The 17,921-nt window shown below is 42.8% G+C and overlaps 1 protein-coding gene across 1 annotated transcript; it reads right to left on the bottom strand.

The window, feature by feature from the left end:
- Positions 1–1,234: 1,234 nt before the first annotated feature.
- On the bottom strand, positions 1,235–16,314 carry slc22a17 (solute carrier family 22 member 17). The gene is made up of 9 exons (XM_070852944.1): positions 15,841–16,314; positions 10,592–10,695; positions 8,387–8,541; positions 7,811–7,976; positions 7,060–7,184; positions 5,555–5,660; positions 5,120–5,343; positions 4,315–4,426; positions 1,235–3,375 (listed from the first exon to the last, which is right to left on the bottom strand). The coding sequence occupies exons 1-9, from the start codon at positions 16,312–16,314 to the stop codon at positions 3,099–3,101; spliced, it is 1,743 nt and encodes a 580-aa protein (XP_070709045.1). The 3' UTR covers positions 1,235–3,098.
- Positions 16,315–17,921: the final 1,607 nt, after the last annotated feature.

Here is a 17,921-nt window from a genome sequence, read left to right as displayed (position 1 = left end):
CTTCTGTTACCTTTTTAAATCGTGTACTTAAGAGTCGGGTTTACAGTGTCTGTAGGATCAATATCACACACAATGTGTTCACAGGACTTAAAAATGAAACATAAGTCATATGTAATATGTTAATACGTTTTGTTCATGTTTTTTACTCTCTGTGAAGCTACACTTGGGTTCAGTCCTATTTTTAACAGTTACTGTGACAGATTAACTTGAACTTGAGCTTGAAGTGCAGTGCAGCGGGGCTAGTGTGGTGTTGAGGGCGTTGAGGGGACCGTACTGTTGTCATCCTTCACAGTGACAACGAGGCGCTACCCTCCCGTCTCTTTTGCTGGCCGTCTCCTTCCTTTCGTCCTTGAGGACAAAGATAATGTTCACACCGAGTGCCGTTGTTTGATTTAGTTGGACAGCTTGAGCAGCAGGGATCTGTGGGTGAAATAGGAAAACACGTGTCCTGCCCATAAACTAAATGTCTGATCACTGCGGTGCTTTTCACCTAAAACAGACACTGTCAAATGAAGTTATGCAATTATAGTTCATGTGACTAGTGTGCTTTTGGTCATTGATAGCAGTAGTTGTTGAATTTGGACTAGAATGAACAATTTCACTAAGGAGGAAAGCATCTACTCACGATTTGATCTCTCTCTCCCTCTCTCTTTCTCTCCTTCTTGCTTCTTGTTGAAACACCAGGACCAGGCTTGCCTTGCCTTGCCAAGAGGCTCAGTATTCTGTATCTCATGTTTTAATACTGGTGTTTCATTGCTCTGTGTAGCTGAGAGTGTAGCAACACCACATGATAAAAGTGCTCCATCACAAGTAAAAGCCCTGCATTGAAAATGCTACTTGTGTAAAATCAGGAAAATATACTTAAATTATTCTTTAGCAAGTACTCAATGCAGACACATGTCCCCTGTGACTGTTATACTATTATATATCATTAGATTACTGTTAAACACGCATTTAAGTAAAACAGGGTTTTATTGTTGTAATTGGTTGAGATGGAGCTCATTTTGAACTAAAAGTTCAGGAGAAGACTGAACTGTTGTGGAGTAAATATATAAAGTAGCATGAAAAGACAAGACTGAAGTGCTTTGCAGCATTCCACCTGTGGACCCTGTAACGTTAAGACATGCTTTGGTTTTTATACAGTTGCAGCAGCTCACATAATTCATAATGAAACTTAAAAAAATGCCCAGTTGTTTTTATTTAACTAGTTTTATTTTACATGAAATCAGGTTATAGAGTTAACTGCATCACACTCAGCATTGAACAGATCATCAGTGTTGTCAGACATAATACTACTTGAGTCAAGTTAATCATAGTGATCAATTATTAATCATCAGTGTATAAGTGCAACATACGTGGAACAAAAAAACTACCAAAGGCTGACGGAGGAAGAAGCCGCCAGCAAAGTGTCCTTAATGATTTCTTTAATGACTCCACGATATCGGAGTCCAAATTAAACGACACCCGCCTCCTCTTCCTATCACGCACCTGTGCACGCTTGACAGAAAGAAAATTACCCGAGCACGCTGACAAACACTGGGATTTTTTGAAGCACTGAAACTGACATGCTTTGGTAATTCTCCATCATGGTTTCAGTCGTGCCATATGCAACGTGGCAAAATGAAGAAGCTCTGCAGGAAAACATATCCTTGCTGCATGGCGGAAGAGTCGGGGGTTCATTTAGATCTCTGGAGCCCTCTTCAGCTCCCATTCAAACCTCATGGGGGCTTCATCATCGGGCCCTTATTCCAGCATCAATGCACATTCAGGCAAAATAACTGATGACCGCTTTCAAAACCTCCACATTTAAGTCCTGACGAGAAAAAATATGTGCCTGGTTATACAACTCCTACTGTAGTTTGTTCGTACCCGTCTATTCTGGTACAGCTGAGACTGGTCATCTAGAGAGGTATTGAGTAACTATAAGTTTCTGAGGAAATACAGAAAAAACAAGCCCTTCAGTGCTTCCAAACATGCAGAAAGGAATGTTGTGACAGTTAACAGCTTCACTGTTATCTGATCAGAGACATCAGAAAATGGAACATTTATCCCATGCCGTGTCATCTTAGCCCAATTTAACAATATTGAACTTTATACTTAAAAATGCTCTGGATAATTTACCAATTATGCTTAATAACGACATAAATAAGACATAAATATTGCTGGCTCCAGGCCAGATTCAGTAACTGGATTTACAGTTTGAACACAGTTTATGTTTGAAGGCCTTTTGTTTTTTGCTTCTAATTCAAATATTGACAATAGTTGATCCATAAAACTGTCCCTTGAATTTGAAGACTTCGGTCAAATAAATGACCGTCGTCATTAAAAAGAAAGTGCTCTGCACCGCTCCTCCACTGCATAGCATACTGACCTGTACAGTTTCCAGCCACAGCTTTAACAAAACTCAGATGCCCCATGAAGTTAAAGAAACTAAGTCTAGAGTATTTACAAGGCATATAACATCCACGACTCCACTGAGTCTTACAACATATGTCCGAGAACTGTGGTCCAGATGGGAGCGTTTTACCACAAGTGTCACATAAAAGGATAGAAAACTGACTCTGCACACCTCCGAGCGCTTATTGTGTTGTTGCACACGGCAAACACAACAAAAAAAACCTCTGTACGCCAGTTAGGACAAATGCTGGGAATAATTAGTGACTACTCTCCAAGCCACGTCTAGTCTGGAGTGACAGTAGTAAGCAGCTAACATCTCTACGACAGACACACTGGTGGACTGCGTGCAGCAGTGTAAGCTGGTGTGTCACATGGTTGGGGTGGTGGAGACTTGCCTACATGTGTGTGTGAAAATGATGTGTCAGAGCTACACACATCCAAATGGCAGGAAATAGAGAATGATGAAGAATGGCAGCTCAACCCATCCGCCTACGTTTGGAATGACTAGAGGATGATATGTTAGGAAGCTTAGAGTGTCTGATCACGTCCTTCGTCGTCTGTCCACATCGATGCAGCCCTTTAGGTCTCTTCTGTATATTGCTGTGTCTCTCCTCCTCTGCATGAACATGATAGATGTAAATGTCCTGGCTGCAAAGTGAGTGATGTGAGCACAGTCCTTCCCACTCTTTCAGGGTTTCTTTTTAGGTTTCTGGGTTGGGGGTTGCCAGCAGCGGCACATTGTCCCTCCTCCTCCGGCCCAGCGGGGGGCGTCTGTACTGCTCCCCGTCGGCCAGCGTCTGGGGCAGAGGCTTCCTCTTGCTCTCTGGCAGCAGCAGGATGGACAGCACGGCCAGCAGGGCCAGAGAGGAGTAGACCACGTGGTGCAGGAAGTAACCGTAGTGGTTCCTTAGGTCCATGAGCGGGGAGCTGAGGCGGCCCACGCAGCCCAGGGCGAGCACTGCACCCACGCCGCTACCCCTGTGGACACACAACATTCAGAGTTGACATTGCAGCTGTATTGCCTATTGTTGCCTATGTATCAAAGTGTCTATTTCAATTTTAGATGAGTTAGATGAGGAATTTGACACCACTGTCACATTGTCGGTTAAATACAAAGCCACAGCCAAAAGACAGTTAGCTTAGCTTAGCACAAAGAATGGAAACAGGAGGAAACTGTTTGTTTTTCTTTGTCCAAAGGGAATGAAATGCACCTTCCAGCTCCCCTGAAGCTCACTAATTACCATGTTAGGTCTCATTTGTTCAGTCCACACAAACCAAAGTGTATTTTGTTACCTTTGGACAAAGCTATGCTAGCTGTTACTTTATGTTAAGCTAAGCTAACCATCTCCAAGCTGTAGCTTCATTTATAGCACAGAGACATAAGAGTGGTGTCGAACTTCTCATCAGACTCTCTGCAGGAAAGTCAATACATGAATTATATAACTATTCCTTCAAGTATGAATGAACGCTTCACGTCATACACAGCACTGAAAATGATCTGACACATTTAATTCTTCCATTTCCAAAAGAAGATAAGCTCAGCCGTCATGTAATTTTAACAGCAGTCCCAGTTAATGAGGATTTTTTGGACGTAAGAAAACGTCTCTTCATAACTAATAGATATTGATGGAAATTTCCCCTCTCCTCCCTCACGATTTACTGCATTTTTTATGTCCTGATTCATTTTGGCAGCACTCACTGGCTGAGGAGGCTCTTAATGACAACAATTAATACATCTTAATATATATTTCTCTCTCTCTCTCTCTCTCCCTATATATATATATATATATATATATATATATATATATATATATATATATATATATATATATATATATATATATATATATATATATATATATATATATATATATACACATATATATTCAAAAGACTGCTCTGCTGTCTGAGTGTTACCTGATGATGGTGGGCATGATCTCTGCAGTGAAGAGGATGCAGAGGGAGGCAGTGGCCTGGGAGGAGAAGAGACCCAGCACTGAGAAAACAGTAATGGCCGTCTCACTGAGATCTGAAGGGGAGGAGGACGGACAAGCATCAGTAAATACAGATTAGTGCAGCATTTCTGTCTCTCATTTTCTAATGATCTATTGACCAAGTTGATCATTTCCAACTTATAACACTGAACCTGTGCAATCTCTTTCCTGTGGACACAGACAGCAGTGAGTGGCCTCTGAGAGAAGGTCAGTGCTTCTGCCCCCTCAGCCTTTGATGCATGATTAAAGCACAGCGCCTGACACAGCTTTGACTTTGCTGCCACTGCAGTGTCCTACATAAACCGAATGTCATAGTCATATCCAGCCACCAGGGGGAGACTGAGACTGAGGAAATGGTGAGTGTGTGTCTTCACTGGCTGTGGAAAGACACAGGCACCTCCAGCGTATTTTTCCATGAACAGCTCTGACCAGTTAGGTTTTCATAATGTATGAAGCACGGCATGAAGTCACTGGTGTACATGACCTAATATGACCACAAATCTGAGCTTAACATCAAACTAACTTTTGCTTTCATTCCAGGTAGGATAAAGCCTTTTATCCTAACACAAGCTTCACATAATAGTTTTCTAACAACAGGGGGTGATTTCTGCCAAGATGAAGGGTCGCTGTGTCCACCTTGTTGCTTAAGTCTATTAATAGCTTTCTTTGTCTGACTCTAGGTTTGTTCAGAGAAAACAATATCCTGCTGCCAAACAAAGCCCGCTTACACTCCATGAGCCCCAGGAGGATCAAAGACGCTAGGCCCGTCATCGTCATGGAGAGGAGCAGGATGCCACGGCGGCCGCACCTGTCTACGGTCGCCCAGAGCAACAGCCAGGCGCCGCCCCCCGCACACACAGACAGCAGGTACGTCCAATAAAAGCTGGGGGCTGTGCCTCTGACATCACCTCGGAAAGAGCTGTAACAGTGACTAATGCCGTGAGAGATGAAACTGAAGAGGAGGGGCAGAAAAACAAAGAGAAAGCAGACGTGTGTTTCAAAACAAGTTTTAAATAGAAAAGCGGTTCAAAGTGGAAAAATCATGAGGAAATATGAGCCTGCAGCAGCAAGAAAAGTGCTCAGAAAAGTGCTACACAAACAGAAAGGACTGACTCTAAACTGCAGCGTTGCCAAATTGATGTCGAGAGTGTGGGGTGACTTACGAGGTGAAGCCGAGCACACACATGTTCTTCCAGATGTTCCTGCTGTGGAAGAGCTCGGGAAAGGACAGGTGGGGGCGTGAGGAGGGGGCCGGCTCTGAATCCAGCTCTGCGGTGAGCAAACGGGACAGAACAGGCGTTTTAATTCACAGTTCACTGATGGCCTGACCTGGTTTCTTTTTAAATCAATAGCTCTCTGCCAAGGCACAAGTTAGATCAATGTGGTTGCAGCTCCCATTGGTCAAATAGAGCTTGTTTAATGGGCACTTGGAATACTGCAGCTGTAGCAGGCTTAATAACAACAGACTGCACGGTTACACTTCATGTTAACCTCCACATCCATATCACACTGTAAGGATTAGTTTGTGTGTAATTTGAATTATTTCATGTCACCTGACAATACATAAGTATATATAAGTGTTTATCAACTGCATACAAATGCTTAATTAGGGGGTTGAAATAAAACACTAGCATTTCAACAAGTTCATCATTCATCAACCGAGCAACATGAATATTCAACATCACACTTCTGTCAGTCAGATAAATAATAGAAGCACCTGGTGCTGACTGTGTAAGGATCACTTTCATTGTTCATGTTCCTTGGAGAATATTCTAATTCATCTGGATCCAACTTTATTCTTGTAATTGTGCAGCAGGTGTTGAACGGCTCAGATTGTTAACCCTAATGTTCTGGGCTCTCTTTAACAGTGACACTGTTTTCTCACTTTGATACTCTGGGACTAACATTCCTAATTTTAAGAGAATTGGCTGTAAAGATGAGTTTGAACAGATGAAATGTTTCCACTACAGAAAATGACACATTAGTCCTTGTTTGGAGAGTGCAGCTATGAAATGTGATTAAATCCAAAAGGCATTCATATGCTCTGTATCTATGACTGGTGACGACCCCTCAAATTAATCTGGTTTTCTCATATTGGAGTCACTATGTAGGGCAAAGCCAAGTTCCTTTGTCTATAAATGACATTTTGCAAAACCAAATGAGTATCTGTTTGTTCATGCAATGCCCACAAAGCTTATAAAACATGAAATTTGTCACATTTATCAAATGTGCAGCCCAGTTGATGGCAAAGGGAAACGGTCCAATTTTTTTTTTACATAGTGGGTTTTAAAACTGTCAGAAGAAAAAAATTTATACATTTGAAGAAAATTTTGCAGTTGTTATCATTATTTATATGCATTTACCCGTACAGCAGTGAGCGCAGTGAGTATTCTGCTCAGATTATTTTGTAGCTGTAGGACATTATGATCTATAATTCCATTCTCATGCTGTCTTTAATAAATCATGGATTGTAATTGAGCATCATTACTTGCTCTTGGTCGTGGTGTGCAATTGGTACTCATGTTTCGAGGATGCACTGTAATAAATAACCAATAAATAATGCAGGCTTCATACACTGAACGTCCATTCAACCAGGAAGTGATGCAAGAAAAAAAAACTGAGCTGCTCTGACTGTGAGGGAGAAAATAAGAAAGTAAACATGTCACACCTGTGAAGCTCTCGTCGTCCCTCACATCTCTGTTGGAGTTTCTTCTCTCGCTGAAGGAGTTCATGTCTGCAGATCTCTCTGACAGAAGGAGCCAGCGAGGAGACTCTGGAAACACTCCAGGAATGCTGCAGGACAGCGCAGGCAAAACATAAATTCAGCTTACTCTTTGATCTTTGCTGACCTTTATCCAGCACTAAAACTATTTAGACCCGTTAAGATTGTGTTGTTGTGACCCAGATTTGCTCACTCAGCATGGAAAATAACCAACATGGGTCACAAAGTAGCAGAATTCTTTATTTCTTAATCCAGCTTTTCTTCCATTCTGATTAAAAACCAGTAATTCCTTGCCAGTAATCAAACTATAATCTCTGCTAATTTGGCTTTGCAATGTAACAGAGGTCTTAGGGGGACCAGGGGCCTTAAACAAATGCCCAAATGCATTCTGACATGAGCTAAAAGGCTCAGTGTGACAAGGGGATTGAGATCAATACAATCCAGCAAAGCTTTCAGCAAGTCAGTTGGCATCAGGACACTTTATCAGAGGACTATCAGGCTCCTTCATTCTCTTGTCCCCACGGCCTCTCAGAAAAAAACACGCTTGTGCCCACATGGTAACACAGATGACAAATATCTGAATATGATAATGAAATCTTAAAATGAGAAGCATTAAATATAAAGCCAGAAACACCAGGAGCTTAAAAACAACTAATCATACATGTGGACATGAAAGGAAATACACACACACTCATACCCGTAACTGAGGAAGAGTGTTAGGGGGGCGGCACCGGCTCCCAGCAGGCCCCTCCAGGACTGGCAGCCCAGAGCGACGGCCAGCAGCAGCAGCTCTCCGGACACAGTCATGAGCCCTGCCAGCATGGTTCCCACCAGCCTCAGAGACGGTTCACACAGCTCCAGACCTGACAGACAAACACAGCATCAACCCTGATAAATTGTTTTTTTTTTTTTTTACAAGTTCTCATCTGTGCCTAGAACATATACAGGGTAAATGTCTTATACTCAGAAATAGATCTTAAGTTTACTTTAATCCCTGCATTAATTAGCACGCTAACATGCTGAACTAGGATACTGAATTTTAACATGAACATGTTGCCATTTAGCTCAAAGAATTGCTTTTTTCCCTTGTTTTTGCATAGTCAACAACAAAGACACATAATAATCAAAACACATAAGCAAAAAAAAAGAAAAAAGAAAAGCTCAAAGAATTGCTGTGGCTAACTACAGCCTCATAGAGCAGCTAGCATGGCTCAGTCTTATTTGATGGATCTTTCGGTTAAAAACAAAAGCGGTGCTTCCTTCGAATACTCACGAGTGATGTACAGAGTGAGGTAGACTCCTGCACTGGCTGCCGCCAAACAGAAGCGCATGACGATGAAGATGGACGGGTACGGGGAGACGCACACCAGCACCCCGAACACCACCGACAGGGTCAGAGAGGTCAGAAGAGTCTTGGACCTGCCCAGCCTGCAGGGAGACAGAGATGAAACTCTTTGCGAAAGATGTCTCAAAAGAATTAAGTGATTCATTTTTATCCAAATCCAAATCAAGATAAAAGCATAAATGCAAGATGTACAAAAGCAACAAATTATAATCTAAGTCCTGATAAAGCGAGAAAATTAGTTCACATGCTTTAAATTAACAGCAAGAGGGCTGAGAAGAGAAAATAGGGCAATGGTCTACAGTGAATATCAAAGTTAAGCTACAATAGAGAACTACAATGTGAAGTCTATACTTATACAGCATTATGAATCATGGATGCTGCTAACACATTCCTACTTTCATGAAATTTACAAATGATTCAGACAAAATGACAAACTGAATAAGAATTAAATTCATATTTTAGAGTAATTCTGTTTAATGATATTACCCAAACATCTCATCCACACGTTCAAAAGGAGAAAAAAGGGCTAGCATAAAATGCATTGTCAAAGCAGCTCCAGACTGAAGCACAAACTGATCACTGAATGTGATGATTAGCCAATTTTCTGCTACATGCGGTTGCAGCAGTTTTGTTTCCAACCTGCAGATTAGCACTGTTCCCTTTCCTTCTCCGTACAGCCCCAGGACGCAGCATTAACTCAGTGGTCTTAACAAACAGATGCTATGCTCAATTGGTCAGCAAATTAATGAAGGCTGTTAGCTGATTAAATTTGCATCATCTCCCCCAAAACTCTCCCTTCCCCTGTGTGATTTTCAATCTGACAACACAGCAGACACAGACTGGATCCATTATGTCAATTATCTGAGGTGCTTGGAGGTGTGCCTGATGCAGACTGTCGAGCATGAGGCCCAGACAGCTAGCAAATTATAGCTTGAAAATGTAAAAAGGCTTACAAACTCTAAAATTCATTTTTAAACTATGTATTGTGTTATGTGTAGTAATTTGTTTGTGATATATTCTTCTGTTTTTCTTCAGCAAACAAATTGATTTCTTACCGGCGCTTGGGCTGCTTGATGCAAAATCTTCCTCTGGCAAGTATAATTTATGGCTTATTTCATTTCAGTGATTTCTGAATTGAAATGGGGTTGTGTGAGGTACTTAGTTAGTGTATTACCTAAATTAGATTGCGGTCAGCACGCCTCAGTCCCAGCACAGACGTTAAGTAACGTACTGCTGTGGACGGGGGCAGCAGAAAAACATAAAAAACACACCTTTAACATATTTTATTGTTAATAAAATATTAGTTTAAGTGTACACTACATTTAGAGTATTTTTATTGCTTTACATTGCCGTCATACAGCCCCCTAAAGAACCGTTCTCTCTTCCTGCTCGCTCGCTTCAAATCTACTAGACTCCATTTACAAAATTTTCATTTTACCTTGCAGAAAATGCGAGTTCTTAGTCTACTGCTGCCTCACTCGGTTAGTTTGCTTGTGTTATTGTGTGACTTAGGTGTTTTAAATGGTTAATTGGGATTCAAAATAATGTGTTCAAAGGGGAACTGTGCTCTGTGTAGTAAAGTTTGTTGGATTTTAAGTGAATGAAGAGAAAAGAGAGAACTCCAGTTCCCAGCCAGTTGTTTTGGTGGCCCCTTTTATAGGTGGCTAAAATCTGTATTTCTGCTGCCCCATCAACAGCAATACATTACCTGCAAATTAGGGCCGTGCTAACGGCAATCTCCTGTTAGTAAAATACTAACTATGGATAAACCTCATGCAACTGCACTTATAAAAGTCCGAACTCTCCCTTTAACATCTATGCTACTTTTCTGTGCTTTGTGTGTGTGGGTGTATACGTCTGTGTGTTGTATGGAGGGTTGTGAGTTAGTAAAACTGCAGAGTAAAGACTGAAGAATGAGGAACAAAGTGATTTAACAGCCCAGATGTCTGCAGGCAGATGGACAGAGTTGTTTTGGAACATGTTAACGTGTGCGTGTGTGTGAGAGGGGCACAGTAACCTATTAACAGAACTTATTTTCTGCAGTCGTCTGTCTTAACCACTTAGGCTGTCTGCCAAAACACACAACGCACACTGGTATGTGTTTGTGTGTTTGTGTGTGTGTGCATGCATTACCTGTCAGCGGCATAGCCGAGGCCGAGACAGCCGGTCAGGACGCCCAGGATGAAACACACCTCCTCCACTGGGACCAGCCAGTACTGACCACACACCAGATCCCACTGCACAGCACGGACACAAGAGGGACAAAGATGGATCTGTCAGTTACTATCTGCTCCCGTTAGAACAACAACACACATGCATGTTAACAACTGGTAGATGTCAGGTAGACCTCACGTCGGCTGTTGTTTTTAATGTTTCATAATATCCTAGCCAACCAAAGCAAATGACTTATTAGGTCATTCATTAGGTCAAAGGGTGAAGAGAAAAGATGTTCCATATATATCAACATATCAATACATATTCAATGCTTTTGTCAGTTACAATGACAGAAAATAGAAAGAAGCAAAAAGAAAGAAAGTATAACCACTGACTGTTTAACTATTCTTTTGATGAACAGCAACCAAAATCAGTATATAGGAACAAGTTGCACATATTTTAATAAAGATGGTTTTATGTGATCGTTTGTTACGCTTGTTTCTATGTACTGTGTACACATACAGTGTGCGACACTTTATAAACTGCAAATAAAACGTGGTTTTAGTAGAAGTAATAGTAAAAGTTTTAGTAGTTAAGATTCATTTTTCTTTCATTTTCTTTACTCTAAAATGATTGCAGACAATGTGGTAAACTGGCTAATTATCAGTAAACTCATTAAGGACATTAGTGTACAGAGAAGAAAGCGTAAAAAACTCATTCAAAGTAACTAAATAATTTACACTTGCGCAGGCTTATTTCAGAAGTGTGTGTCTGATGAAGGCGATGCTGAAGCTCTGTGCTTCACAAGAGAGTGTGCACTGAGTTTGAGATGTGTTTCCTTTCTCCCTGCATGTTTTTAAGCCCAAAATGTATAACTCAGCTCACCGAGCATTCATGTTGATTATTAGCTGGGCTTACTCATGAAGAAATGTGCCTTTGGCGAATTAAGTGACTTACTTAGTTAATTTATCTATATTATATTGTACTATTTATTTATTTTTATCATAGTTTTTTATCTTTAAAAAAAACTGTGTACCCAAACTTTGAAATTGTATTTATACAACACTTCTCACACTACACTGTATATAATATACTATTATACAAGAAAATCTGTTTCTGGTCCTTCTTGGATGCAATGTAACACTTGTGCTTTGACTGTTTTGTGGCCTTTTGATGTGGAGGATTTCTGCTCATTATGATTCTAAATCATAAATAATTACATGTCCCTTGTATAACCAGATCTAGATTATATACAATAATACATAATATGATATTAATTATGTATTATATACATACATACAACCATCAGGATGGAATAGACTCCTAATACAAACACAGAAGGATGTAACCTCATAGTATCACTGTGTATGTGGTCATAGCATGAGCAGGAAAGAGGGCGTGTGCCTGCTATAATTAGTAGTACTGGCAGCAGTGGTGGTAACAGTAGTCACTGCAGTTTTACACCAAAACAAAAAAAGCAGTCATGTGCATTTGCTTCCAAAGCAACTGCTGCGTGGCTGCTCATAATAGTGCATTCGCATCATGGAAAGTCAACACATCTGTTGAAAAACCAGATATGTGCTCTCAGATCTGAGTTTTAATCACATTAAGGCGACCCACTGATTTGCATTAACAGCTGAGCTCTGCTAATGTCGCTGTCTGCAGGCTGCTGAGAGCAAAATGATTTTAATGATCTAAAGAGGGAGAGGGAGAGGGAGAGGGAGAGGGAGAGGGAGAGGGAGAGGGAGAGGGAGAGGGAGAGGGAGAGGGCCGGTGATAAAAAGGCCGCGCATAATTGGAGCCCGTGCATGGTAACATAAAAGCTTGTCACATAATATCAGCTGTCCTGTTGCTGAGGCACTGAGCCACAACAGTGCACACAAGCCGGGTAAAGGGCAGCATAGCAACCCGTAGTGCTCATATGGGAAGAATGCTTTGGATGACAGGAGGTGGGGAAATGTACACAAACCAGTTCGTAAACTCCCCAGACTGGTTTTGGGTCTAATCAGACGTGCCTTTAGGAAGGACTGAAACCTGCAACCATGTCCACCTTCTGCACTTCACAAAGCAATGTCAACAACAGTACATTTATTCAGGACAAATGGAATTCTGCCATAAAGCAGTCCTGCTTATTGATTTACAGTATCACCCCCAAGGGCCCAACACAGCCAGATATATGAAATAAACAGCTACTAGTGTAAAAACGCTGTGACAACATCATTGAGGGTTGACATATTTACATCTCGTGGTGTATTATCATCATACTGTAACAAACCAGTTATTGTCTGTGCTTTAGATCCATTAAGTGGAGTTCTGGTGAAGTGACACAGTATTTATTGATCAGCGGCAGAGGCGAAGCTAATCAGAGGCCCTCCTGCTTCCTGCTCACCAGACTGCCAGCTCAGCAAAGCAAAGCAGCAGTGGAGGAACGGATCGTCACGACAGCAAAAAAAAAAAAACTGTCTGAGCCGAACCCGACCCTCCAACAGGCAGCATGCACCAGGAGAAACAAACTGTTTAACATCCTGTAGAGGACACGATTGAAGGTTTTCACCCAATCAAATATCATTTAACAAAAGTCTTGTCTGGTGTTAGGTCACATGGCTCAGTTCAGGTTCTGTCCTTGTTTAGTCAGCCTGATCAGAAATCATCATGACCGCAAGTGCTGCAGGACATGCTCACTGGGTGGTAAGTATAATGGTGGTAATTATACATTAATAGGGGGTGATAACAATATAAATGTATACAGCTAATTATGACTGTTGACTGTTAATATGCTGATTAAGGAAAAAATGGTCTAATGTTGTTTGTATTAAGTAACTTTTGAAATGTATACGTACTCTGAGAAGCAGACTTTGGAAACACTGATGGAAATGACCAGGCAAAAAACCAAAATGTATCACTTCTCTTCATCAAAATAAAATGTTGTTTGACCCGTTTTACATCTTAATAGGGCAACGTATCCTGTGAGATACAGTATAACTCCTAAAATCCAAAATATTGTAAACAAAAATGGGTGTGGAAGTGTTTTACTTAGATGTAAAGGAGGTAGGTAGTAACAACAACTTATTTTCCACCCCTGCCTGTTTAAGGGTTAAGAGTCTCCTCTGTAGGGATGGGGGAGACTGTACGCATGCTGCTTACTGTATGTCTATAAGAATGCATTTGCAAACATGCTCCTGCTTCATGCCTTCATGTATCCCCAGCTTGCTGCAGTGATTTGGGTGGATTACCGGCGAACTGCCCTGGCACCGTGGACTGGAGGGGCTGGGTGTGGTTCCCACATCAGTGGGCACAGAAAGGAAAACAGACACGCAGGCCACAGAGCAAGCAGCCTGAGTGGAAAACTGTAAGAAGCTGCCGTGGCTGTGCTGAAGACACTAACAAGAGCAATTCAGTGTTTTTCCCCTGATCTTCAACACTGAGCATGCAAGTCAAAATGTCATGTCCAACACAAGCACTTATCTGGTGCATTTATCACACTGGCTGCCTCTTATCTCAATTCAAACACGCATAAGAAACACTGATGCTGGTTTCTTTCAATATTATGAACAAGGCAGAACCAGGAACAGCTTTTTCCTTCAGCTACAAACGTGAGAATCAGACCTAAATCTATAATTTCATTGAGAAACACAGGCTCCACTGGCAACCTGAAAAACACTGATAGTGTAGTCATGACAAAACGAAAGGGTTATTTTTCAACCTGTCGATATTCCTGTTGTTTTCAGTGACAGTCTAAGTATCTGACAACAATGTGGAAAGGATCCCTTCAGGAAGAGACCTGTAAGATCCTTTTTGTTTATCCAGAAACAGCTGTAATGTTGCTCAGTTCAAAGCCACCAGACCCCATTGACAAAACAATCATTTTTCCTCCCAGAGCACAAACACAAATACAGTGGTCACAGCAAGAATACGTTACACTTAAAAGGTTAGAAATGCAAAGTTGTGGCCTAGAGGTGAATGATTAAAGTTCCCAATACCTGCTTTGTAAATGCTTACTGAGGTACCCATGAGCAAGGCATTTAAAGGAACCCTTCCTCACTATCTCTATCTGAATAGTAACCTGGTTGTGAGCAGGGATTGTTCTTCATCAGTGACGTCTTTGAGGACATTTCAGACATTTCAGACATGTCTCAGATATCTCTGACATCTCTCTCTCTCTCCCTGTCAGTTCGACACAGTGACGGAAGTAAAACACACGTTTCCAAATGAGTCACCAAGCGTCATCCAACCTCGCTTCACAGCCCTCCTCTCAGAAAGGAAGTCTGACGAACAACTTAAAAGAGGAGTGGAGGTCTAAACGGATCCAGCAGACCCAGAGGCATCATGATCTTCCTTGTCAAAACCTGGCGCCTAAATTACCCACAATGCAACTTGACCGCACACAGATCAGTCAGAGATTTGTGTGTGTTATGCTAGTAATGTAACCTGGAGCCTCTAGACTAGGCTACTTTTGTCTGGTAACATCGCTTCTTTCAAACTCCTGGATCGTTTTCATTTTCAAACTTGTAGTTTTCTTCTGGTCGAGGCAATTCTTCGGATTTCACGCAGATACAAACGACTTTATACAACTTTTGTCACATAAGTATCAGTTCTCCCCAAGACCTGTAAACAGATTTTGTTTGAGTGTAAATTACAACCAACCACTTTTTACGAATGAAACAAAAGAGAAAAAAATGAAGGCATACAGAGTGAGTGGGCGCAGGAGAAACACTACACCTAAACTAAACAAAACTTTGTTTGTTTTAAGTAATCATGTGTCATTCTGTGTAGTTTAACCTCTGACGCCAGCCTCACATGAATATCTCAAATGTAGGCACATTCAACACCTACATCAAACAGCTTTGTGTAGGAAAATGATATCAGGGATCGACGTTGGAGTTTCCCTGTGAAGCATCAACACGGAAGAGTTTTCACAACAACTCTGTCCCCACATAACCATAATAAAACTTGTCTTAAAAATAAAGCCCATTATATGCTACGATGGCTTCAAGACTTTCTGGTACAACAAATATGTGCAGCTGTATTTAAGTTTAGTGGGGTTGCAAAAAGGAAGGCTGCATGCTCAGCAAGCCCCTCCGGTGCATTAATACAGGATAAAATAAGAAACAAACTTTTCAGCATTTTAAGACCCTGAATCCACACATAAACAAAAAAGGTGGCCGTTCCTACAGAATGCCAAAACAGTGAGGCCCATAATTAAGGAGCTGAGGAGGAACCCAGCTTACCTCAGTGACGATGTTGTTCTTCAGCCCCTCCGTCACATTGTAGTCCCAGCCGGCCTCGCAGTCCACCACAGCTGACTGGCTGCCGTTGACATACTGCTTACACTGGGACAGGTCCCCGCCGTCCCCCGGCCTCTCCCCCTTCTCCCACGGCAGGGAGGCGTTCAGCACCTCAGGTGACGGCGAGGGCCCCGGCAGGTGGCAGTGGTGGGGCGGGGAGAGGGTGATGAGGGGGTCGGAAGAGAGCAGGAAGGCCAGGAAGAGGTTGGGCAGGATGGAGAGGGCGATCAGCACCCTCTGCTTCTTCCTGCCCAGAGCCAGCACCATCACCTCCCCCGTGGGGGGCAGCGAGGGCGGGGCGGGGAGGGAGGAAGAGGACGGGGCCGGGGAGGAGGGCACCGGGGAGGAGGGAAGGGACGGAGGGGGAGCAGGGCACGGGGAGGGGGAGACCAATGGGGGAGAGTCCGGGGATGTCATCATTTGGGACGTTAAAGGTGGAAGTGGGGTGGGAGGAGGGTTATGGGGGGGAGTTGTCGTGATGGTTGTCCCCCAGGCAGAGGGGGAGAGACGTGGGAGAGCTCTGTGGAAGAATTACACAGCGTTATTTGATAGTTTAAATGATTCATGAGTTTTCACAGTAGGAAAACAAAGGTGTGAACAATCAAATGAATGATGGCTGAATTCCATTTAGCTGCTTGAGTCTCAGGGTCCTGGTTCTGTGCTTGCTGGTTCACTATTACTGGTTACTGGTTATACTGGTTATACTGGTACACTAAAGCATGGATCCACCAGAAGGTGTGACCTAACTCTGACAAGAGAAATTTTTCAAGCAAAAATATCAAACACTTCCTTTTTTCAGCCTCTCAAATGTGACGATTCACTTTTCTTTTGCATTATGGGAGATCAAACTGAACATCTATCAGTTTTGGACCAATCAGGCAGTTTAATGGCATCACCTTGGGCTTTTTTTTATTGACCTAACAATTAAATCGATAAAGAAGGTTTTTTGCTGGTTGTGGGCCTGATGATGAACTGTTTATTAAACACTAGCTACAGGTTACAGGCCGAACACTAAGCTTTACAGGCTTTGTCATGGCAGAAGCACCCAAGTTGTTACACGCTGGGTGCCAGATCCACCCCGAGAGGAGAGACTCGGTGAGGATTTTTGTTGTCACATATGATTCACAGAGTGGAAGCTGTCAGTAGCCTTGACAACAGCTAAATGATGGGTCTTTTCAGCGGACAGGCAGCCCTTGCCTCCCTCTCTGTGCTCCCAGCTGAGGGCAGGAATGTGAACAGCCTGTGCTCTCCTCTGCAGCCTCCTCTGTCGGTGCACATGGTGCTCCTCTAGCAGCCAGTGTTGCTGTGTTTTCCTTGCACGGGGCCAGGAAGTCTTGCAGAAGAAAAAAAAAAAACGGAATCCCACAGGGTTACATAAGAGCTTTTACACGAGGGGGAGAAAGGGACGTGGAGGGAATGTAACACACGGGGGCTGTCCGGCCTCTGTGGAAGTGCCAACACACTGAAGGGAAAGAGAGGGGCAGTGTGAGGGGGATAAAATGATAATGTAGGGGGGGGCAGCTGGGCCAGGCTGACAACACTCACACCTGCCCCGGCCACACACACGCACACACACACACACACACACACACACACAGCTGCTATCCAACACTAATGTATCCTGTTACTCACCTCTTTAAAACGTAGTTAAATCTTAGCTAAAATCCCTCCGCCGAACATCCAAAACATTGCGTGGTGAGAGGGGAGAGTTTCACCGCAGTCAGCGTACCTCCTCTGCGCCTCGGTGCCACTGTGTTGGATGAAAAGACATGTCTGTCCCGGGTAATAAACACCCTCCTCTGCCTTTGACACGCGCAAGGACACCGGGCTGCTGTTAGTCCTCCCGGGCGCAGCTAGCCCCGCTGAGGTGATGTCCGCCGGGGATGCTCCACTCCTCCTCTACCGTCGCTGGCTTTTATTGTTTAGTCCAAGTTTCTGCCTGCCGACATTACACAAAATAATGAAATAACGCGTGTGTGTGTCCGACATCATCTTAAAGGGGAAACGCGTCGTCAGGCAGCCGC

The sequence above is a fragment of the Pempheris klunzingeri genome, chromosome 21 (assembly GCF_042242105.1).
Source record: "Pempheris klunzingeri isolate RE-2024b chromosome 21, fPemKlu1.hap1, whole genome shotgun sequence".
Lineage (NCBI taxonomy): Eukaryota > Metazoa > Chordata > Actinopteri > Acropomatiformes > Pempheridae > Pempheris > Pempheris klunzingeri.
Note: the sequence above shows the minus strand (reverse complement) of the source record. Positions and strands in the feature narration are given on the sequence as shown.